At 53.6% G+C, this 23,859-nt stretch overlaps 1 protein-coding gene across 1 annotated transcript in view; it reads right to left on the bottom strand.

The window, feature by feature from the left end:
• Positions 1-23,859, bottom strand: part of IPPK (inositol-pentakisphosphate 2-kinase) — a 73,899-nt gene that overhangs the window by 5,135 nt on the left and 44,905 nt on the right. Inside the window, exons 9-12 of the mRNA XM_078874003.1 lie at positions 12,140-12,491; positions 9,245-9,380; positions 8,388-8,490; positions 1,799-1,878 (exon numbers count right to left, since the gene is read on the bottom strand). Coding sequence (XP_078730129.1) covers positions 1,799-1,878; positions 8,388-8,490; positions 9,245-9,380; positions 12,140-12,491 — 671 coding nt within the window. The remainder of the gene's footprint in view (positions 1-1,798; positions 1,879-8,387; positions 8,491-9,244; positions 9,381-12,139; positions 12,492-23,859) is intronic.

The raw sequence follows: 23,859 nt of genomic DNA, 5'->3' as shown, positions 1-23,859 counted from the left end.
AGCAGCAGCGTTGTTATAGAATTCATCATCAGCGGCAGCGTTGTTATAGAATTCATTATCATCAGCAGAAGCTTTGTCATATAATTAATCATCATCAGCAGCATTGTTATAGAATTCATCATCATCAGCAGCGTTGTTATAGAATTCATCATCATCATTAGCAGCATTTTTATAGAATTCATCATCAGCAGCTTTGTTATAGAATTCATCATCATCATCTGTCACAGATTTCATCATCATCATCAGCAGCATTGTTATAGAATTAATCATCATCAGCAGCAGCTTTGTTATATAATTCATCATCATCATCATCAGCCTTGTTATACAATTCATCATCAGCAGCGTTGTTATAGAATTCATCATCATCAGCAGCTTTGCCATATGATTCATCATCAGCAGCGTTGTTATAGAATTCATCATCATCAGCAGCTTTGCCATACGATTCATCATCAGCAGCTTTACCATAGAATTCATGATCAGCAGCGTCGTCATATAATTTATCGTTGTTATAGAATTTAATTTATCGTTGTTATAGAATTCATCATCAGCAGCAGTTTTGTGAATGAATTCATCATCATCAGCAGTTTGTTATAGAATTCATCACCAACAGCAACTTGCCACTTTTTCTGCACCCACCCACACCTCTCATCCACCATTAGTGCGGGTAGCAGTGGCATCAACGTAGAAGAACCACCACCAGCAGCAGCATCACCACCACACAACATCACAAGCAGTATCATCACCACCACCACACAGCATCACTAGCAGCAGCATCACCACCACACAGCATCACAGGATCATCACCAAAACCCACCACCACCAGCAGTATCATCATCACCAACAGTATCATCAAAGACAAAGATCCCCCGTGTAGCCTTAACAGACTGTTGGGGCAAGTGCTGTTAGCGAGCACCTATGAAGGCAGGAACGGCACACGAGGGGGTGGGTGGCCAGCACCACGCCCGGCCGCCTTTGTCGCCCTCGTGGCGATGTTTACACGCCGCACTAAGTAAAAATTTGAGGTCGAGTCGACCTAGGGGAGGCCCAGAATAGGTTCAAATAATCGTCACTGGTGTTGGTCGTGAGTGGGAATCGATCTCAGGTCGCCGGTTTCATAGAGCTGGGCACTAACTACGACACTGCCGCTCACCACAACCACATCACCACCACCATTACCACCACCACCATCACCACCATCATTATCACCACTGGCAGAGCCAGTGGGGGGGGGGGGGTGGTGGGTGGCACGTGCCCCCCAAATGATCCGATCGAAATTCCTAATTTCGATCGGATCATTGGGGTTTATTAGTAATAAATCGGCATTTTGCGACTCCCACTGCCACTGTGTAGCATATTATTACGTGCCAGGGACTCTATGAGATGAATAGTCTGAGTCCATAATTGGCAATAAGTAACGGCAAAGCAGTTATAAGTGACTCACAGAATTGTGCGCAGTTGCGTATACAGTACACGACTTCCCTGAAGGCATTCACCTTCAGCGAGCGCGATGCCGATCACACACGGATTGAATTCGACCCTTGATCAATGGCTGCGCCATCACCGCACACACGTCAAATAAAAAGCAAGGGACAAGTCCTTCCTTAATAACAACTCCTCTATCATTTTTCATTGCTGGAGGGGTTGCCCCCCCTACCTGAAAATCCTGGCTCCACCATTGATTATCACCACCACCATTATCACCATCATCATCATCACCACCACCACCACCAATATCGCCATCATTATCACCACCACCATCATCACCACCATTCAACACCACCCCCACCCCCATACTTGCCCGTGTGCCGGCCTGCTGGGCGCCACCGCGATCATCACCGACACGTCCTTTGCCGTCATGGAGACCAGATACTGGCGGATCTGCACGTGGCAAGCGCCACCACACGTGGCACACACGTGGCACGCACGTGGCACCCACACGCACGCACAGCCAGCCACGTGCCAGATTGCGATACCCGCGAGACGGAGCCATCGTGAGCAGCATGCAAAGACAAAGATCCCTCGTATAGCCTGAACAGACCGTCGGGGCAAGTGCTGTTAGCGAGCGGTACTGATGAAGGCCGGCACAGCACACGAGGGGGTGGTTTTCCAGCACTACGCCTCACCACCTTCGTCTCCCCAGTGGCGATGTTTATACACCGCATCAGGTACTCATTTGAGGCTCAGAAGCCCTTGGGGAGGCCCAGAATGGTTCAGATGATCGTCACTGGTGTCAGCCATGAGCGAGAATCGAACTCGGTCGCAGGGTTCGAAGTGCAGCGCACTAACCACGACACTACACTTACACACACATTCACACGCAATCAACAAAAGAAAGATCCCCTGGATAGCCAAAACAGACTGTTGATGCCAGTGCTGTTAGCGAGCAGGACCTATGAAGACCGGCACGGCACACGATGGGGTGGGTGGCAAGCACTATGCCAATACAGACACACGCACAAACAATACACCCTGCTGCCTTTGTCTCCCCAGCACAAATGTTTTTCCACACCCCTCCACAACCTCAGGCACCGCATCAGCCCATCTCTTCTCCGGCGCATGCCGCGCCAATTTGGCTGCTTGGGCCTGCGGTGGCTGGGCATGTGGTGGATGGGCACGCGGGATGTGTGACCCAGCCAACGCACACACGCCCACACGTACACACATGGGTAGCGGTGGTGTTACGGTAGCGACGGTATTAGGGGTGGCGACGGTGTTAGGGGTGGTGAGGGTGTTAGGGGTAGTGACGGTGTTAGGGGTAGTGACGGTGTTAGGGGTGGTGATGGTGTTAGGGGTGGTGATGGTATTAGGGGTGGTAACGGTGTTAGGGGTAGTGATGGTGTTAGGGGTGGCGACGGTGTTAGGGGTGGTGATGGTGTTAGGGGTGGTGATGGTGTTAGGGGTGGTAATGGTGTTAGGGGTGGTGACGGTGTTAGGGGTAGTGATTGTGTTAGGGGTGTTGACGGTGTTAGGGGTGGTGATGGTGTTAGGGGTGGTGACGGTGTTAGGGGTAGTGATGGTGTTAGGGGTGGTGACGGTGTTAGGGGTAGTGACGGTGTTAGGGGTGGTGATGGTGTTAGGGGTGGTGATGGTGTTAGGGGTGGTGATGGTGTTAGGGGTGGTGATGGTGTTAGGGGTGGTGATGGTGTTAGGGGTGGTGATGGTGTTAGGGGTGGTGACGGTGTTAGGGGTGGTGACGGTGTTAGGGGTGGTGACGGTGTTAGGGGTAGTGACGGTGTTAGGGGTGGTGATGGTGTTAGGGGTGGTGACGGTATTAGGGGTGGTGACGGTGTTAGGGGTGGTGATGGTGTTAGGGGTGGCGACGGTGTTAGGGGTAGTGACGGTGTTAGGGGTGGTGATGGTGTTAGGGGTGGTGATGGTGTTAGGGGTGGTGATGGTGTTAGGGGTGGTGACAGTATTAGGGGTGGTGATGGTGTTAGTGATGGTGTTAGGGGTAGTGATGGTGTTAGGGGTGGTGACGGTGTTAGGGGTGGTGACGGTGTTAGGGGTGGTGATGGTGTTAGGGGTGGTGATGGTGTTAGGGGTGGTGATGGTGTTAGGTGTCGTGATGGTGTTAGGGGTAGTGACGGTGTTAGGGGTGGTGATGGTGTTAGGGGTGGTGATGGTGTTAGGGGTGGCGACGATGTTAGGGGTGGCGACGATGTTAGGGGTGGCGACGGTGTTAGGGGTGGTGATGGTGTTAGGGGTGGTGATGGTGTTTGGGGTGGTGATGGTGTTAGGGGTGGTGACGGTGTTAGGGGTGGTGATGGTGTTAGGGGTGGTGACGGTGTTAGGGGTGGTGACGGTATTAGGGGTGGTGATGGTGTTAGGGGTGGTGACGGTGTTAGGGGTGGTAACGGTGTTAGGGGTGGTGACGGTGTTAGGGGTGGTGACGGTGTTAGGGGTGGTGATGGTGTTAGGGGCGGTGACGGTGTTAGGGGTGGTGACGGTGTTAGGGGTGGTGATGGTGTTAGGGGTAGTGATGGTGTTAGGGGTAGTGATGGTGTTAGGGGTGGTGACGGTGTTAGGGGTGGTGATGGTGTTTGGGGTGGTGATGGTGTTAGGGGTGGTGACGGTGTTAGGGGTGGTGACGGTGTTAGGGGTGGTGATGGTGTTAGGGGTGGTGACGGTGTTAGGGGTGGTGACGGTATTAGGGGTGGTGATGGTGTTAGGGGTGGTGACGGTGCTAGGGGTGGTAACGGTGTTAGGGGTGGTGACGGTGTTAGGGGTGGTGACGGTGTTAGGGGTGGTGATGGTGTTAGGGGCGGTGACGGTGTTAGGGGTGGTGACGGTGTTAGGGGTGGTGATGGTGCTAGGGGTGGTGATGGTGTTAGGGGTGGTGATGGTGTTAGGGATGGTGACGGTGTTAGGGGTGGTGACGGTGTTAGGGGTGGTGCCGGTGTTAGGGGTAGTGATGGTGTTAGGGGTGGTGACGGTGTAAGGGATGGTGACGGTGTTAGGGATGGTGACGGTGTTAGGGGTGGTGACGGTGTTAGGGGTGGTGATGGTGTTAGGGGTGGTGACGGTGTTAGGGGTGGTGACAGTGTTAGGGGTGGTGACGGTGTTAGGGGTGGTGACGGTGTTAGGGGTGGTGACGGTGTTAGGGGCGGTGACGGTGTTAGGGGTGGTGACGGTGTTAGGGGTGGTGACGGTGTTAGGGGTGGCGATGGTGTTAGGGGTGGTGACGGTGTTAGGGGTGGTGATGGTGTTAGGGGTGGTGATGGTGTTAGGGGTGGTGATGGTGTTAGGGATGGTGATGGTGTTAGGGGTGGTGATGGTGTTAGGGGTGGTGATGGTGTTAGGGGTGGTGACGGTGTTAGGGGTGGTGACAGTGTTAGGGGTGGTGACGGTGTTAGGGGTGGTGACGGTGTTAGGGGTGGTGACAGTGTTAGGGGTGGTGATGGTGTTAGGGGTGGTGACGGTGTTAGGGGTGGTGACGGTGTTAGGGGTGGTGACGGTGTTAGGGGTGGTGATGGTGTTAGGGGTGGTGACGGTGTTAGGGGTGGTGACGGTGTTAGGGGTGGTGACAGTGTTAGGGGTGGTGACGGTGTTAGGGGTGGTGACGGTGTTAGGGGTGGTGACGGTGTTAGGGGCGGTGACGGTGTTAGGGGTGGTGACGGTGTTAGGGGTGGCGACGGTGTTAGGGGTGGTGACGGTGTTAGGGGTGGTGATGGTGTTAGGGGTGGTGATGGTGTTAGGGGTGGTGATGGTGTTAGGGATGGTGATGGTGTTAGGGGTGGTGACGGTGTTAGGGGTGGTGACAGTGTTAGGGGTGGTGATGGTGTTAGGGGTAGTGATGGTGTTAGGGGTGGTGATGGTGTTAGGGGTAGTGATGGTGTTAGGGGTAGTGACGGTGTTAGGGGTGGTGACGGTGTTAGGGGTGGTGACGGTGTTAGGGGTGGTGACGGTGTTAGGGGTGGTGATGGTGTTAGGGGTGGTGATGGTGTTAGGGGTGGTGATGGTGTTAGGGGTCGTGATGGTGTTAGGGGTAGTGACGGTGTTAGGGGTGGTGATGGTGTTAGGGGTGGTGATGGTGTTAGGGGTGGTGACGGTGTTAGGGGTGGCGACGATGTTAGGGGTGGCGACGGTGTTAGGGGTGGTGATGGTGTTAGGGGTGGTGATGGTGTTAGGGGTGGTGACGGTGTTAGGGGTGGTGACGGTGTTAGGGCTGGTGACGGTGTTAGGGGTGGTGATGGTGTTAGGGGTGGTGATGGTGTTAGGGGTGGTGACGGTGTTAGGGGTGGTGATGGTGTTAGGGGTGGTGACGGTGTTAGGGGTGGTAACGGTGTTAGGGGTGGTGATGGTGTTAGGGGTGGTGACGGTGTTAGGGGTGGTGATGGTGTTAGGGGCGGTGACGGTGTTAGGGGTGGTGACGGTGTTAGGGGTGGCGATGGTGTTAGGGGTGGTGACGGTGTTAGGGGCGGTGACGGTGTTAGGGGTGGTAACGGTGTTAGGGGTGGCGACGGTGTTAGGGGTGGTGACGGTGTTAGGGGTGGTGATGGTGTTAGGGGTGGTGATGGTGTTAGGGGTGGGGTGATGGTGTTAGGGATGGTGATGGTGTTAGGGGTGGTGATGGTGTTAGGGGTGGTGACGGTGTTAGGGGTGGTGACAGTGTTAGGGGTGGTGATGGTGTTAGGGGTGGTGACGGTGTTAGGGGTGGTGACGGTGTTAGGGGTGGTGACGGTGTTAGGGGTGGTGATGGTGTTAGGGGTGGTGACGGTGTTAGGGGTGGTGACGGTGTTAGGGGTGGTGACAGTGTTAGGGGTGGTGACGGTGTTAGGGGTGGTGACGGTGTTAGGGGTGGTGACGGTGTTAGGGGCGGTGACGGTGTTAGGGGTAGTGACGGTGTTAGGGGTGGCGACGGTGTTAGGGGTGGTGACGGTGTTAGGGGTGGTGATGGTGTTAGGGGTGGTGATGGTGTTAGGGGTGGTGATGGTGTTAGGGATGGTGATGGTGTTAGGGGTGGTGATGGTGTTAGGGGTGGTGACGGTGTTAGGGGTGGTGACAGTGTTAGGGGTGGTGATGGTGTTAGGGGTAGTGATGGTGTTAGGGGTGGTGATGGTGTTAGGGGTAGTGATGGTGTTAGGGGTAGTGACGGTGTTAGGGGTGGTGACGGTGTTAGGGGTGGTGACGGTGTTAGGGGTGGTGACGGTGTTAGGGGTGGTGATGGTGTTAGGGGTGGTGATGGTGTTAGGGGTGGTGATGGTGTTAGGGGTCGTGATGGTGTTAGGGGTAGTGACGGTGTTAGGGGTGGTGATGGTGTTAGGGGTGGTGATGGTGTTAGGGGTGGTGACAGTGTTAGGGGTGGCGACGATGTTAGGGGTGGCGACGGTGTTAGGGGTGGTGATGGTGTTAGGGGTGGTGATGGTGTTAGGGGTGGTGATGGTGTTAGGGGTGGTGACGGTGTTAGGGGTGGTGACGGTGTTAGGGGTGGTGATGGTGTTAGGGGTGGTGATGGTGTTAGGGGTGGTGACGGTGTTAGGGGTGGTGACGGTGTTAGGGGTGGTGACGGTGTTAGGGGTGGTAACGGTGTTAGGGGTGGTGATGGTGTTAGGGGTGGTGACGGTGTTAGGGGTGGTGATGGTGTTAGGGGCGGTGACGGTGTTAGGGGTGGTGACGGTGTTAGGGGTGGCGATGGTGTTAGGGGTGGTGACGGTGTTAGGGGTGGCGACGGTGTTAGGGGTGGTGATGGTGTTAGGGGTGGTGATGGTGTTAGGGGTGGTGATGGTGTTAGGGATGGTGATGGTGTTAGGGGTGGTGATGGTGTTAGGGGTGGTGACGGTGTTAGGGGTGGTGATGGTGTTAGGGGTAGTGATGGTGTTAAGGGTGGTGATGGTGTTAGGGGTGGTGACGGTGTTAGGGGTGGCGACGGTGTTAGGGGTGGTGATGGTGTTAGGGGTGGTGATGGTGTTAGGGGTGGTGACGGTGTTAGGGGTGGCGACGGTGTTAGGGGTGGCGACGGTGTTAGGGGTGGTGATGGTATTAGGGGTGGTGTTGGTGTTAGGGGTGGTGACGGTGTTAGGGGTGGCGACGGTGTTAGGGGTGGTGACGGTGTTAGGGGTGGTGACGGTGTTAGGGGTGGTGACGGTGTTAGGGATGGTGATGGTGTTAGGGGTGGCGACGGTGTTAGGGGTGGTGACGGTGTTAGGGGTGGTGACGGTGTTTGGGGTGGTGATGGTGTTAGGGGTGGTGATGGTGTTAGGGGTGGTGACGGTGTTAGGGGTGGTGATGGTGTTAGGGTTGGTGATGGTTTTAGGGGTGGTGACGGTGTTAGGGGTGGTGATGGTGTTAGGGGTAGTGGTGGTGTTAGGGGTGGTGACGGTGTTAGGGGTGGTGATGGTGTTAGGGGTGGTGACGGTGTTAGGGGTAGTGACGGTGTTAGGGGTTGTGACGGTGTTAGGGGTAGTGACGGTGTTAAGGGTAGTGATGGTGTTAGGGGCCGTCCATAAATGATGTCACGCGAATTTGGATGATTTTTGACCACCCCCCCCCTAGTTACATGGCGTCACAAAAAGTCAGACCCCTCCTCAAATATGACGTCACAAAGCTCTGCCCCCCCCCCCCCAAAAAAAAAACATTCTTCATATTGCTTTAAACTATTGTCATTGTAGTGCATATTTAATGTGGCGCTGCACTCTGATGTTGTAAGAGAAAATATTTATAAAAAAAGTCCATTTAATGAAGTAGAACGTATTGTCTATATTTATTTAAAGATGCGCATTTTGATGTGACGTCACATTTCTCAAACCCCCCCCCCCCCCGTCGTCACACATCGTCACAAATGTCTGACCCCCCCCCCCCCAGGTGCGTGACGTCATTTATGGACGGCCCCTCATGGGTAGTGACGGTGTTACAGGTAGCGATGGTGTGATGGGTAGCTCCGGTGTTACCTTTGTGATGGCGAACGCTAGGGAGCCGTCGTCTCGTGTGGAGCGGTCACCCAGCCCCGCGCGGAACGCCGCTTGGAACGGCTCATCCAGCTGCGCACAGAACCTGGCGGCGGGGGGGGGGGGGCGTGAATGGGTCGCAGGTGAGGTCAGAGAAGGTGCACTTTGAAGCCACGTGAAGGCTCGCTGACAGGAGGTCATGGGACGACCAGTAGATGCAACAGCTGTGCCCCCTACTGGGCCGACTTGCTGTGTTTTAGTCACCCGGCGCTCCGCTTGCTGTTGTGTTCGTCGCTCCTCTTCCCTCCGTTGTTAGAGGGCGACTGCCTCCAACTGGCCAGCAGCGTCCTTCACGAGCCTCCTCCACCGGGGGAAATCTCGACACAGCTGGTACCAGTCATCGCCAAGTCCACTCAGCTCCACATCCTCCTGTACCGCATCAGCCCATCTCTTCTCCAGCCCATGCTGTGCCCGTCCTGCCCCCTCTATCTGGCCAAACAGAAGAGGGCTGACCATGCGGTGGCTGGGCATGTGGGCTAGATGACCCAGCCAACGCAGCCTCGCCTGCCGGAGGAGGTCACCGATGGGACTGTGTCCAGATCTTTCAAGGATTGGTGAGATCCTCACACAATCCATCCTGCTTGAATCCAGGATGGATCGTAGGCAGGCCAGCCTGAATGTTTCTAACTGGCGAAGATGTTCCATTAGGGAGGTCCACGTTTCACAAGCATAGAGAGGGGAGGGGCATGACTGTGGCCAAAAAGGCCCGAAACTTCGTGTGGAATGACAGACCAGGCGGCTTCCACACAGCATTGCACACACTCACACTCTCGCATACACTTGCGCACGCAAGCACGCACCTGCCGGCGGAGTGCATGTGTGCCCGCACGCGCTGGTACAGGGGGGTGATGCCCTCGATGTCGAGCAGGTCAAGGCGCTGCACTGCGAGGATGCGTGCCAGCACGCTCTCCTGCGGCAGCGGCGCCGCCTCACCGCCTGCAACAACCAAGCGGGGAGAGACGCGCTCGGCCCCTCAACTCACGGACACCTCCACGCCGCAACGACCACCCCCCTCAACCCGTGTAGCCTTGACAGACTGTATCATCACCACCGCCACAGCAGCATCACCAGCAGTATCATCACCACCACCAACACAGCATCACCAGCAGTATCATCACCAACACCACCATCACTGTGTAATCACGACCACCACCAACACAGAATTACCAGCAGTATCATCACCACCACCAACACAACATCACCAGCAGTATCATCACAGACAATGATCCCTGAATAACCTTAAGAGACTTTTTGGGGCAAGTGCTGTTATCGAGCAGCACCTATGAAGGCCAGCAATGCACAGGTGGGGTGGGTGGCCAACACCACGCCCGGCCGCCTTTATCTCCCCAGTGGCGATTTTTAAACAACGCACCAGGTACTAATTTGAGGCTGAGTCTACCTAGGGCCATCAGCAGGAATCAATCTCGGGTCGCCGGGTTCGTAGTGCTGCGCACTAACCGCTGCACTCCCGCTCCCCATGCACAGCTACACACACACTCATCTACACACACATATCCCTCTCACTCTACACACACAATACAAATACCCGCCATTTGTCACTAAGTGACGAAGTCACCACGCCGCCTGTGCCAGGCCAGGTGCACTTTGAGGCCACGTGAAGTGTGAAAGGCTCGCTGACAGGTCTCGGGACAGACCCAGGTGCCATGGGTTTGGCTGACTGAGATGACTGACACATGCACACACTCCTCTACACACACAACAACCCGCCATTCGCCACTAAGTGGCAATGACGTCACCACGACGCTTGTGCCAGGCTATGTGCACCTTGAGGCCACGTGAAGTGTCGAACGCCTGCTGGCAGGAGGTCACGGGGCAGACCCAGGTGCCACGGGTCGACTGACTGAGATGACTGGCTGATGCATCACCTGTGTCCCCTACTGTGCCAACTTGCTGTGCTTTAGCCATCAGGCGCTCCGCTCGTTGTTGTGAGCATCGCTCCTCAGCCCTCCGTTGTTGTTGGAGGGCGACTGCCTCCAACTGCCCAGTAGCGTCCTTCACGAGCCTCCTCCACAGAGGCCGATCTTGACACCGCTGGTACCAGTCATCAAGTCCACTCAGCTCCACATCCTCCTGTACCACATCACTCCATCTCTTCTCTAGCCCGTGCCGCGCCCGTTTAGCCCCCTCGATCCGGCTGAACAAAAGCTGTTTAGGCATGCGGTGGCTGGGCATACGGGCTACATGACCCAGCCAACGCAGCCTTGCCTGCCGGAGGAGCTCACCGATGGGACTTTGTCCACATCTTTCAAGGATTTGTGAGCTCCTCACACAATCCAGCCTGGTTAAACCCAGGATGGATCGTAGGCAGGCCAGCCTAAATGTTTCTAACTAGCGAAGATTTTCCATTAGGGGTGTCCACGTTTTGCAAGCGTAGAGAAGGGAGGGAATGACCGTGGCCGAGAAGACCTGAAGCTTCGTGCGGAGTGATAGATCAGGTAGCTTCCACACAGCGTTACGTAACCGATGGAAAGATAATGCCACTCGACTGATTCGGAGTCAAACCTCTCCTGTCAAAGCGGAGCCGGTCATGAACATACTGCCCAGGTATAGGAAACTCTCCACTCTATCCACAACTGCCCCATCACCAATTGGGAGTTGTGGGGGTGGAGTGTCCGATGGTACAAAATACCCAGGCAGGTGCTTAGTTTTGTTGGGGCTGATGGTAAGGCCCCACCTCTTAGTGGCACGCTCCAGGTTCAGCAGCAGCGCTTCCAACTGCTCCTCTGAGTGAGCAGGAATTACCAGATCATCGGCATACATAACATGGTTGACCAATAGGAAGCCATCCCTTGACTGCACCCGGGCATTGCTCAGCCTCCCATTGTATCAGACGGACAGAAAATATGGCATCTGTGCAGGACCGCCTTTTCCTGAAACCACATTGAGTCTCCGCAAGCCTCTCCTCAGCGAGCCTGGCAAGGTGATGTTGGATAATCCTTGCCAGGACCTTTCCCGGCACACTGAGGAGTGAGATGCCCCTGTAGTTGTTGCAGTCTATGCGGTCCCCATTCTTAAAGAGGGGACCACCAGGGCATCCTTCCAATACCGCGAAACCCGTCCAGTGGTCCAGACTACACACACACATACTCCTTGACACACACATCCCTCTCAATCTACTCACACACACTCCTCTACATACACACACACTCCTCTACACACACACACACTCCCCTCTCACTCTACACACACTACTCTACACACACACTCCTCTACACACACACACACACACTCCTCTACACACACTCCCCTCTCACTCTACACACATGCACACACTCCTCTACACACACACACTCCTCTACAAAGACAAAGATCCCCCGTATAGCCTTAACAGACTGTAGGGGCAAGTGCTGTTAGCGAGCACCTATGAAGGCCGGAACGGTACACGAGGGGGTGAGTGGCCAGCACCACGCCCGACTGCCTTTGTCTCCCTAGCGGCGATGTTTACACACCGCACCAGGTACTCATTTGAGGCTGAGTCGACCTAGGGGAGGCCCAGAACCGGTTCAGATAATCGTCACTGGTGTTTGCCGTGAGGGGGAATCGAACCCGGGTCGCCAAGTTCGTAGTGCAGCGCGCTAACCGCTACACTACCGCTCCCCACTCCTCTACACACACACACACTCCCATCTCACTCTACACACATGCACGTAAGTGCGTGCGTGCTTGCCACACACCGCTGGACGCGTGCCCCCTGCTGCGTGCATACAGGCTGGCCTGGCAGGTCGGGGGAGGGGGGGGCCCCCCCGCCCCTCCCCCCCCAACCACGTCCACCCCGCCAGGCCCCCCCAGGGGGCTGAGCAGCGCGTGGACGATGAGGCCCACTAGGCCGCCCACTGCCCGCTCCGTCTCCGCGCGCCGCTGCCGCCGCCGCCGCTGGTGCCGGCGGGCCGGCATGGCGGCCTCCGCGTGCGCCGCGCTCGGTGCGGGCGGCGGCGGTGGGAAGAGCGGGCGCAGGTGGTGGGCGAGGGCGCCCAGGTCGCAGGGGCACTCCTGCTCGTCTCGGCAGCCGAAAATGAGGGTGCCATTCTGGACGAGACAAAGACAAAGAAAAAGGTTACCACCCCCTGCCCCCGTGTAGCCTTAGCAAACTTAATTCTAGATTTGAAGATTACCACCGTGGAGAAACAACCCCCTGAGAATCCGATCAAAATCATTACGTTGCCATACATAGCAGGCGTTACCAACAAGATTTCCAAAATTCTAAACAAACACAAGATCCAGGTCCAAATCAGTACAGTACACAAGATCCGTGATCTGATCCCATCCATAAAGGATGTCATTCCTAACTTACAGTACCCTGGTGTCTGCAAACTGAGTTGCACCTGTGGTGATTGTTATATCGGGGAAACGAAACGACATATTTCTGACCGCATTCGCGAGCACAAGTCAGATTCGAAGCACGGCAGGACGAATTCTTCGGCCGTAGCTGACCACTGTTATAATACTGCTGGTTCTCATGGCAGTGTTCTCCGATACCAAGGTACTCTGCAAGCCTCCTGGATATTACCACAGATTTGTCCATGAAGCCATCCAGATATACAAACATAGACATAACTTCAACCGAGATGATAGATTCAAATTGAGCAATCATTGGAAGGATGTAATTAACCAAGTTAAACTTTAGCTGCCGTGCAGTTTACTGCTAGACAGCGAGTTAATATTAATTTTCATATTCATATCCATATTCCCAGTCTTCTACTCCCAGCTTAACACACTACCATCACCATTGCCACACGTTATTTCGAGCGTGCAAGTTTACCTTGCGCCTTTCTAATTTTCCAGATATACAAACATAGACATAACTTCAACCGAGATGATGGATTCAAATTGAGTAATCATTGGAAGGATGTAATTAACCAAGTTAAACTTTAGCTGCCGTGCAGTTTACTGCTAAACAACCAGTTTAGATTTATTTTCATAATCATATCCATATTCCCAGTCTGTTACCCCCAGCTTCACACACTACCATCACCATTACCACACGTTGTTGTTCATCTTGCGCATTTCTAATTTACCCCCCCGGCAGCATAACAAAAGGCTGCTTAATCTTAGCTTTCTTATCTACTTCCACCTCCTGCATCACAAAGCTTCAGTTTGAATTCCATGCGTTGCCTCCCAGCGCCCCCCCCCCCCCCCCCGTGCTTCACACCGTTGCCTCCCAGTCCACAGCCCGCCCACACACTCACCATGGCCCCTCCCCTCTCTCCATCCCCTGTGACTATATAATTCCTCGTCACAGCCATCTCTTAGACACACTTAAGCGGTTGTGCTTTGGCTACGTTGTCCCCACCTGAAGAAGGACGCTTGTGTTGCGCCCGAAACGTCGTGATTTAATTTTTAAAAAATGTTTTTACCTACCTGACTTTACCGAAAAAAACAAAGAGTATGAATCTTTAGCAAACTGTTGGGGCAAGTGCTGTTAGCGAGCAGCACCTGTGAAAGCCGGACCGCACACGAGGGGAGGGTGGCCAGCACCACCCAGTGGCGATGTTTACTACACACCGTACAAGGTACTAATTTGAGGCGGAGTCGACCTAGGGGAGGCCTAGGACCTTGTTCAGATAATCGTCACCAGTGTTGACCATGAGCGGGAGTCGAACCCGGGTCGCTTGGTTCGTAACGCAGCGCGCTAACCGCTACACTACTGCTCCCCACAGACAAACACATGCATAGACACACGCAGTGAGCTCTAGTCCTGGTGAGCTGTGCGGTGACTTTAGTGCCAGTGAGCCGTGGTGACTTCAGTGCCAATACACTGTGTGGTGAGTTTAGTGCCAGTGAACCGTGTGGTGAGTTTAGTGCCAGTGAACCGTGTGGTGAGTTTAGTGCCAGTGAGCCGTGTGGTGAGTTTAGTGCCAGTGAGCCGTGTGGTGAGTTTAGTGCCAGTGAACTGTGTGGAGAGTTTAGTGCCAGTGAGCCGTGTGGTGAGTTTAGTGCCAGTGAACCATGTGGTGAGTTTAGTGCCAGTGAGCTGTGTGGTGAGTTTAGTGCCAGTGAGCTGTGCGGTGACTTTAGTGCCAGTGAACCGTGTGGTGAGTTTAGTGCCAGTGAGCCATGTGGTGAGTTTAGTGCCAGTGAGCTGTGTGGTGAGTTTAGTGCCAGTGAACCGTGTGGTGAGCTTAGTGCCAGTGAGCCATGTGGTGAGCTTAGTGCCAGTGAGCCATGTGGTAAGTTTAGTGCCAGTGAGCCGTTTGGTGAGTTTAGTGCCAGTGAGCCATGTGGTGAGTTTAGTGCCAGTGAACCGTGTGGTGAGTTCAGTGCCAGTGAACTGTGTGGAGAGTTTAGTGCCAGTGAGCCATGTGGTGAGTTTAGTGCCAGTGAACCATGTGGTGAGTTTAGTGCCAGTGAGCCATGTGGTGAGTTTAGTGCCAGTGAACTGTGTGGTGAGTTTAGTGCCAGTGAGCTGTGTGGTGAGTTTAGTGCGAGTGAGCTTTGTGGTGAGTTTAGTGCCAGTGAACCATGTGGTGAGTTTAGTGCCAGTGAACTATGTGGTGAGTTTAGTGCCAGTGAGCCGTGTGGTGAGTTTAGTACCAGTGAGCTGTGTGGTGAGTTTAGTGCCAGTGAACCGTGTGGTGAGTTTAGTGCCAGTGAGCCGTCTGGTGAGTTTAGTGCCAGTGAGCCATGCGGTGAGTTTAGTGCCAGTGAGCCATGTGGTGAGTTTAGTGCCAGTGAGCTGTGTGGTGAGTTTAGTGCCAGTGAGCTGTGCGGTGACTTTAGTGCCAGTGAAACGTGTGGTGAGTTTAGTGCCAGTGAGCCATGTGGTGAGTTTAGTGCCAGTGAGCTGTGTGGTGAGTTTAGTGCCAGTGAGCTGTGTGGTGAGTTTAGTGCCAGTGAACCGTGTGGTGAGTTTAGTGCCAGTGAGCCATGTGGTGAGCTTAGTGCCAGTGAGCAATGTGGTAAGTTTAGTGCCAGTGAGCCGTCTGGTGAGTTTAGTGCCAGTGAGCCATGTGGTGAGTTTAGTGCCAGTGAACCGTGTGGTGAGTTCAGTGCCAGTGAACTGTGTGGGGAGTTTAGTGCCAGTGAGCCATGTGGTGAGTTTAGTGCCAGTGAACCATGTGGTGAGTTTAGTGCCAGTGAGCCGTGTGGTGAGTTAAGTGCCAGTGAACTGTGTGGTGAGTTTAGTGCCAGTGAGCTGTGTGGTGAGTTTAGTGCCAGTGAACCATGTGGTGAGTTTAGTGCCAGTGAACTGTGTGGTGAGTTTAGTGCCAGTGAGCCGTGTGGTGAGTTTAGTACCAGTGAGCTGTGTGGTGAGTTTAGTGCCAGTGAACCGTGTGGTGAGTTTAGTGCCAGTGAGCCGTCTGGTGAGTTTAGTGCCAGTGAGCCGTGTGGTGAGTTTAGTGCCAGTGAGCCATGTGGTGAGTTTAGTGCCAGTGAGCTGTGTGGTGAGTTTAGTGCCAGTGAGCCGTGTGGTGAGTTTAGTGCCAGTGAACCGTGTGGTGAGTTTAGTGCCAGTGAGCCGTGTGGTGAGTTTAGTGCCAGTGAACCGTGTGGTGAGTTTAGTGCCAGTGAGCCATGTGGTGAGCTTAGTGCCAGTGAGCCATGTGGTAAGTTTAGTGCCAGTGAGCCGTCTGGTGAGTTTAGTGCCAGTGAGCCATGTGGTGAGTTTAGTGCCAGTGAACCGTGTGGTGAGTCAAGTGCCAGTGAACTGTGTGGAGAGTTTAGTGCCAGTGAGCCATGTGGTGAGTTTAGTGCAAGTGAACCGTGTGGTGAGTTTAGTGCCAGTGAGCTGTGTGGTGAGTTTAGTGCCAGTGAGCTGTGTGGTGAGTTTAGTACCAGTGAGCTGTGTGGTGAGTTTAGTGCCAGTGAGCTGTGTTGTGAGTTTAGTGCCAGTGAGAAGTGTGGTGAGTTTAGTGCCAGTGAGTCATGTGGTGAGTTTAGTGCTAGTGAGTCGTGTGGTGAGTTTAGTGCCAGTGAGCCGTGTGGTGAGTTTAGTGCCAGTGAGCCGTGTGGTGAGTTTAGTGCCAGTGAGCCGTGTGGTGAGTTTAGTGCCAGTGAGCCGTGTGGTGAGTTTTGTGCCAGTGAACTGTGTGGAAAGTTAAGTGCCAGTGAGCCGTGTGGTGAGTTTAGTGCCAGTGAACCGTGTGGTGAGTTTAGTGCCAGTGAGCCGTGTGGAGAGTTTAGTGCCAGTGAACTGTGTGGAAAGTTAAGTGCCAGTGAGCCGTGTGGTGAGTTTAGTGCCAGTGAGCTGTGTGGTGAGTTTAGTGCCAGTGAGCCGTGTGGTGAGTTTAGTGCCAGTGAGCTGTGTGGTGAGTTTAGTGCCAGTGAGCTGTGTGGTGAGTTTAGTGCCAGTGAGCTGTGTGGTGAGTTTAGTGCCAGTGAGCCATCTGGTAAGTTTAGTGCCAGTGAGCTGTGCGGTGACTTTAGTGCCAGTGAACCGTGTGGTGAGTTTAGTGCCAGTGAGCCATGTGGTGAGTTTAGTGCCAGTGAGCTGTGTGGTGAGTTTAGTGCCAGTGAGCCGTGTGGTGAGTTTAGTGCCAGTGAACCGTGTGGTGAGTTTAGTGCCAGTGAGCCATGTGGTGAGCTTAGTGCCAGTGAGCCATGTGGTAAGTTTAGTGCCAGTGAGCCGTCTGGTGAGTTTAGTGCCAGTGAGCCATGTGGTGAGTTTAGTGCCAGTGAGCCGTCTGGTGAGTTTAGTGCCAGTGAACTGTGTGGAGAGTTTAGTGCCAGTGAGCCATGTGGTGAGTTTAGTGCCAGTGAACCATGTGGTGAGTTTAGTGCCAGTGAGCCATGTGGTGAGTTTAGTGCCAGTGAACTGTGTGGTGAGTTTAGTTCCAGTGAGCTGTGTGGTGAGTTTAGTGCCAGTGAGCTTTGTGGTGAGTTTAGTGCCAGTGAACCATGTGGTGAGTTTAGTGCCAGTGAACTGTGTGGTGAGTTTAGTGCCAGTGAGCCGTGTGGTGAGTTTAGTACCAGTGAGCTGTGTGGTGAGTTTAGTGCCAGTGAACCGTGTGGTGAGTTTAGTGCCAGTGAGCCGTCTGGTGAGTTTAGTGCCAGTGAGCCGTGTGGTGAGTTTAGTGCCAGTGAGCCATGTGGTGAGTTTAGTGCCAGTGAGCTGTGTGGTGAGTTTAGTGCCAGTGAGCCGTGTGGTGAGTTTAGTGCCAGTGAGCTGTGGGTTGAGTTTAGTGCCAGTGAGCTGTGTGGTGAGTTTAGTGCCAGTGAGCTGTGTGGTGAGTTTAGTGCCAGTGAGCCGTGTGGTGAGTTTAGTGCCAGTGAGCCATGTGGTGAGTTTAGTGCCAGTGAGCTGTGTGGTGAGTTTAGTGCCAGTGAAACGTGTGGTGAGTTTAGTGCCAGTGAACCATGTGGTGAGCTGAGTGCCAGTGAGCCATGTGGTAAGTTTAGTGCCAGTGAGCCGTCTGGTGAGTTTAGTGCCAGTGAGCCATGTGGTGAGTTTAGTGCCAGTGAACCGTGTGGTGAGTTCAGTGCCAGTGAACTGTGTGGGGAGTTTAGTGCCAGTGAGCCATGTGGTGAGTTTAGTGCCAGTGAACCATGTGGTGAGTTTAGTGCCAGTGAGCCGTGTGGTGAGTTTAGTGCCAGTGAACTGTGTGGTGAGTTTAGTGCCAGTGAGCTGTGTGGTGAGTTTAGTGCCAGTGAACCATGTGGTGAGTTTAGTGCCAGTGAACTGTGTGGTGAGTTTAGTGCCAGTGAGCCGTGTGGTGAGTTTAGTACCAGTGAGCTGTGTGGTGAGTTTAGAGCCAGTGAACCGTGTGGTGAGTTTAGTGCCAGTGAGCCGTCTGGTGAGTTTAGTGCCAGTGAGCCGTGTGATGAGCTTAGTGCAAGTGAGCCATGTGGTGAGTTTAGTGCCAGTGAGCTGTGTGGTGAGTTTAGTGCCAGTGAGCCGTGTGGTGAGTTTAGTGCCAGTGAACCGTGTGGTGAGTTTAGTGCCAGTGAGCCGTGTGGTGAGTTTAGTGCCAGTGAACCGTGTGGTGAGTTTAGTGCCAGTGAGCCATGTGGTGAGCTTAGAGCCAGTGAGCCATGTGGCAAGTTTAGTGCCAGTGAGCCGTCTGGTGAGTTTAGTGCCAGTGAGCCATGTGGTGAGTTTAGTGCCAGTGAACCGTGTGGTGAGTTCAGTGCCAGTGAACTGTGTGGAGAGTTTAGTGACAGTGAGCCATGTGGTGAGTTTAGTGCCAGTGAACCGTGTGGTGAGTTTAGTGCCAGTGAGCCGTGTGGTGAGTTTAGTGCCAGTGAGCCGTGTGGTGAGTTTAGTGCCAGTGAGCCGTGTGGTGAGTTTAATGCCAGTGAGCCGTGTGGTGAGTTTAGTGCCAGTGAGCCATCTGGTGAGTTTAGTGCCAGTGAGCCGTGCGGTGAGTTTAGTGCCAGTGAACCGTGTGGTGAGTTTAGTGCCAGTGAGCCGTGTAGAGAGTTCAGTGCCAGTGAACTGTGTGGAAAGTTAAGTGCCAGTGAGCCGTGTGGTGAGTTTAGTGCCAGTGAGCTGTGCGTTGACTTTAGTGCCAGTGAACCGTGTGGTGAGTTTAGTGCCAGTGAGCCATGTGGTGAGTTTAGTGCCAGTGAGCTGTGTGGTGAGTTTAGTGCCAGTGAGCTGTGTGGTGAGTTTAGTGCCAGTGAACAGTGTGATGAGTTTAGTGCCAGTGAGCCATGTGGTGAGCTTAGTGCCAGTGAGCCATGTGGTAAGTTTAGTGCCAGTGAGCCGTCTGGTGAGTTTAGTGCCAGTGAGCCATGTGGTGAGTTTAGTGCCAGTGAACCGTGTGGTGAGTTCAGTGCCAGTGAAATGTGTGGAGAGTTTAGTGCCAGTGAGCCATGTGGTGAGTTTAGTGCCAGTGAACCATGTGGTGAGTTTAGTGCCAGTGAGCCATGTGAGTTTAGCGCCAGTGAACTGTGTGGTGAGTTTAGTGCCAGTGAGCTGTGTGGTGAGTTTAGTGCCAGTGAGCTTTGTGGTGAGTTTAGTGCCAGTGAACCATGTGGTGAGTTTAGTGCCAGTGAACTGTGTGGTGAGTTTAGTGCCAGTGAGCCGTGTGGTGAGTTTAGTACCAGTGAGCTGTGTGGTGAGTTTAGTGCCAGTGAACCGTGTGGTGAGTTTAGTGCCAGTGAGCCGTCTGGTGAGTTTAGTGCCAGTGAGCCGTGTGGTGAGTTTAGTGCCAGTGAGCAATGTGGTGAGTTTAGTGCCAGTGAGCTGTGTGGTGAGTTTAGTGCCAGTGAGCCGTGTGGTGAGTTTAGTGCCAGTGAACCGTGTGGTGAGTTTAGTGCCAGTGAGCCGTGTGGTGAGTTTAGTGCCAGTGAGCTGTGTGGTGAGTTTAGTGCCAGTGAGCTGTGCGGTGACTTTAGTGCCAGTGAAACGTGTGGTGAGTTTAGTGCCAGTGAGCTGTGTGGTGAGTTTAGTGCCAGTGAGCTGTGTGGTGAGTTTAGTGCCAGTGAAACGTGTGGTGAGTTTAGTGCCAGTGAGCCATGTGGTGAGCTTAGTGCCAGTGAGCCATGTGGCAAGTTTAGTGCCAGTGAGCGGTCTGGTGAGTTTAGTGCCAGTGAGCCATGTGGTGAGTTTAGTGCCAGTGAACCGTGTGGTGAGTTCAGTGCCAGTGAACTGTGTGGAGAGTTTAGTGCCAGTGAGCCATGTGGTGAGTTTAGTGCCAGTGAACCGTGTGGTGAGTTTAGTGCCAGTGAGCCGTGTGGTGAGTTTAGTGCCAGTGAGCCGTGTGGTGAGTTTAGTGCCAGTGAGCCTTGTGGTGAGTTTAATGCCAGTGAGCCGTGTGGTGAGTTTAGTGCCAGTGAGCCATCTGGTGAGTTTAGTGCCAGTGAGCCGTTTGGTGAGTTTAGTGCCAGTGAACCGTGTGGTGAGTTTAGTGCCAGTGAGCCGTGTAGAGAGTTTAGTGCCAGTGAACTGTGTGGAAAGTTAAGTGCCAGTGAGCCGTGTGGTGAGTTTAGTGCCAGTGAGCTGTGCGGTGACTTTAGTGCCAGTGAACCGTGTGGTGAGTTTAGTGCCAGTGAACTGTGTGATGAGTTTAGTGCCAGTGAGCCATGTGGTAAGTTTAGTGCCAGTGAGCCGTCTGGTGAGTTTAGTGCCAGTGAGCCGTCTGGTGAGTTTAGTGCCAGTGAGCCGTGTGGTGAGTTTAATGCCAGTGAGCCGTGTGGTGAGTTTAGTGCCAGTGAGCCATGTGGTGAGTTTAGTGCCAGTGAACCATGTGGTGAGTTTAGTGCCAGTGAGCCATGTGAGTTTAGCGCCAGTGAACTGTGTGGTGAGTTTAGTGCCAGTGAGCTGTGTGGTGAGTTTAGTGCCAGTGAGCTTTGTGGTGAGTTTAGTGCCAGTGAACCATGTGGTGAGTTTAGTGCCAGTGAACTGTGTGGTGAGTTTAGTGCCAGTGAGCCGTGTGGTGAGTTTAGTACCAGTGAGCTGTGTGGTGAGTTTAGTGCCAGTGAACCGTGTGGTGAGTTTAGTGCCAGTGAGCCGTCTGGTGAGTTTAGTGCCAGTGAGCCGTGTGGTGAGTTTAGTGCCAGTGAGCAATGTGGTGAGTTTAGTGCCAGTGAGCTGTGTGGTGAGTTTAGTGCCAGTGAGCCGTGTGGTGAGTTTAGTGCCAGTGAACCGTGTGGTGAGTTTAGTGCCAGTGAGCCGTGTGGTGAGTTTAGTGCCAGTGAGCTGTGTGGTGAGTTTAGTGCCAGTGAGCTGTGCGGTGACTTTAGTGCCAGTGAAACGTGTGGTGAGTTTAGTGCCAGTGAGCTGTGTGGTGAGTTTAGTGCCAGTGAGCTGTGTGGTGAGTTTAGTGCCAGTGAAACGTGTGGTGAGTTTAGTGCCAGTGAGCCATGTGGTGAGCTTAGTGCCAGTGAGCCATGTGGCAAGTTTAGTGCCAGTGAGCGGTCTGGTGAGTTTAGTGCCAGTGAGCCATGTGGTGAGTTTAGTGCCAGTGAACCGTGTGGTGAGTTCAGTGCCAGTGAACTGTGTGGAGAGTTTAGTGCCAGTGAGCCATGTGGTGAGTTTAGTGCCAGTGAACCGTGTGGTGAGTTTAGTGCCAGTGAGCCGTGTGGTGAGTTTAGTGCCAGTGAGCCGTGTGGTGAGTTTAGTGCCAGTGAGCCTTGTGGTGAGTTTAATGCCAGTGAGCCGTGTGGTGAGTTTAGTGCCAGTGAGCCATCTGGTGAGTTTAGTGCCAGTGAGCCGTTTGGTGAGTTTAGTGCCAGTGAACCGTGTGGTGAGTTTAGTGCCAGTGAGCCGTGTAGAGAGTTTAGTGCCAGTGAACTGTGTGGAAAGTTAAGTGCCAGTGAGCCGTGTGGTGAGTTTAGTGCCAGTGAGCTGTGCGGTGACTTTAGTGCCAGTGAACCGTGTGGTGAGTTTAGTGCCAGTGAACTGTGTGATGAGTTTAGTGCCAGTGAGCCATGTGGTAAGTTTAGTGCCAGTGAGCCGTCTGGTGAGTTTAGTGCCAGTGAGCCGTCTGGTGAGTTTAGTGCCAGTGAGCCGTGTGGTGAGTTTAATGCCAGTGAGCCGTGTGGTGAGTTTAGTGCCAGTGAGCCATGTGGTGAGTTTAGTGCCAGTGAACCGTGTGGTGAGTTCAGTGCAAGTGAACTGTGTGGGGAGTTTAGTGCCAGTGAGCCATGTGGTGAGTTTAGTGCCAGTGAACCATGTGGTGAGTTTAGTGCCAGTGAGCCGTGTGGTGAGTTTAGTGCCAGTGAACTGTGTGGTGAGTTTAGTGCCAGTGAGCTGTGTGGTGAGTTTAGTGCCAGTGAACCATGTGGTGAGTTTAGTGCCAGTGAACTGTGTGGTGAGTTTAGTGCCAGTGAGCCGTGTGGTGAGTTTAGTACCAGTGAGCTGTGTGGTGAGTTTAGAGCCAGTGAACCGTGTGGTGAGTTTAGTGCCAGTGAGCCATGTGGTGAGTTTAGTGCCAGTGAGCCATGTGGTGAGTTTAGTGCCAGTGAGCTGTGTGGTGAGTTTAGTGCCAGTGAACCGTGTGGTGAGTTCAGTGCCAGTGAAATGTGTGGAGAGTTTAGTGCCAATGAGCCATGTGGTGAGTTTAGTGCCAGTGAACCATGTGGTGAGTTTAGTGCCAGTGAGCCATGTGAGTTTAGCGCCAGTGAACTGTGTGGTGAGTTTAGTGCCAGTGAGCCATGTGGTAAGTTTAGTGCCAGTGAGCCGTCTGGTGAGTTTAGTGCCAGTGAGCCGTGTGGTGAGTTTAATGCCAGTGAGCCGTGTGGTGAGTTTAGTGCCAGTGAGCCATGTGGTGAGTTTAGTGCCAGTGAACCGTGTGGTGAGTTCAGTGCAAGTGAACTGTGTGGGGAGTTTAGTGCCAGTGAGCCATGTGGTGAGTTTAGTGCCAGTGAACCATGTGGTGAGTTTAGTGCCAGTGAGCCGTGTGGTGAGTTTAGTGCCAGTGAACTGTGTGGTGAGTTTAGTGCCAGTGAGCTGTGTGGTGAGTTTAGTGCCAGTGAACCATGTGGTGAGTTTAGTGCCAGTGAACTGTGTGGTGAGTTTAGTGCCAGTGAGCCGTGTGGTGAGTTTAGTACCAGTGAGCTGTGTGGTGAGTTTAGAGCCAGTGAACCGTGTGGTGAGTTTAGTGCCAGTGAGCCATGTGGTGAGTTTAGTGCCAGTGAGCCATGTGGTGAGTTTAGTGCCAGTGAGCTGTGTGGTGAGTTTAGTGCCAGTGAACCGTGTGGTGAGTTCAGTGCCAGTGAAATGTGTGGAGAGTTTAGTGCCAATGAGCCATGTGGTGAGTTTAGTGCCAGTGAACCATGTGGTGAGTTTAGTGCCAGTGAGCCATGTGAGTTTAGCGCCAGTGAACTGTGTGGTGAGTTTAGTGCCAGTGAGCTGTGTGGTGAGTTTAGTGCCAGTGAGCTTTGTGGTGAGTTTAGTGCCAGTGAACCATGTGGTGAGTTTAGTGCCAGTGAGCCGTGTGGTGAGTTTAGTGCCAGTGAGCAATGTGGTGAGTTTAGTGCCAGTGAGCTGTGTGGTGAGTTTAGTGCCAGTGAGCCGTGTGGTGAGTTTAGTGCCAGTGAACCGTGTGGTGAGTTTAGTGCCAGTGAGCCGTGTGGTGAGTTTAGTGCCAGTGAGCTGTGTGGTGAGTTTAGTGCCAGTGAGCTGTGCGGTGACTTTAGTGCCAGTGAAACGTGTGGTGAGTTTAGTGCCAGTGAGCCATGTGGTTAGTTTAGTGCCAGTGAGCTGTGTGGTGAGTTTAGTGCCAGTGAGCTGTGTGGTGAGTTTAGTGCCAGTGAAACGTGTGGTGAGTTTAGTGCCAGTGAGCCATGTGGTGAGCTTAGTGCCAGTGAGCCATGTGGTAAGTTTAGTGCCAGTGAGCCGTCTGGTGAGTTTAGTGCCAGTGAGCCATGTGGTGAGTTTAGTGCCAGTGAACCGTGTGGTGAGTTCAGTGCCAGTGAACTGTGTGGGCAGTTTAGTGCCAGTGAGCCATGTGGTGAGTTTAGTGCCAGTGAACCATGTGGTGAGTTTAGTGCCAGTGAGCCGTGTGGTGAG

This window comes from Lampetra fluviatilis, chromosome 38 (assembly GCF_964198595.1).
Source record: "Lampetra fluviatilis chromosome 38, kcLamFluv1.1, whole genome shotgun sequence".
NCBI classification, from domain to species: Eukaryota; Metazoa; Chordata; class Hyperoartia; order Petromyzontiformes; family Petromyzontidae; genus Lampetra; species Lampetra fluviatilis.
This window is presented reverse-complemented; position numbering and strand designations above follow the sequence as displayed.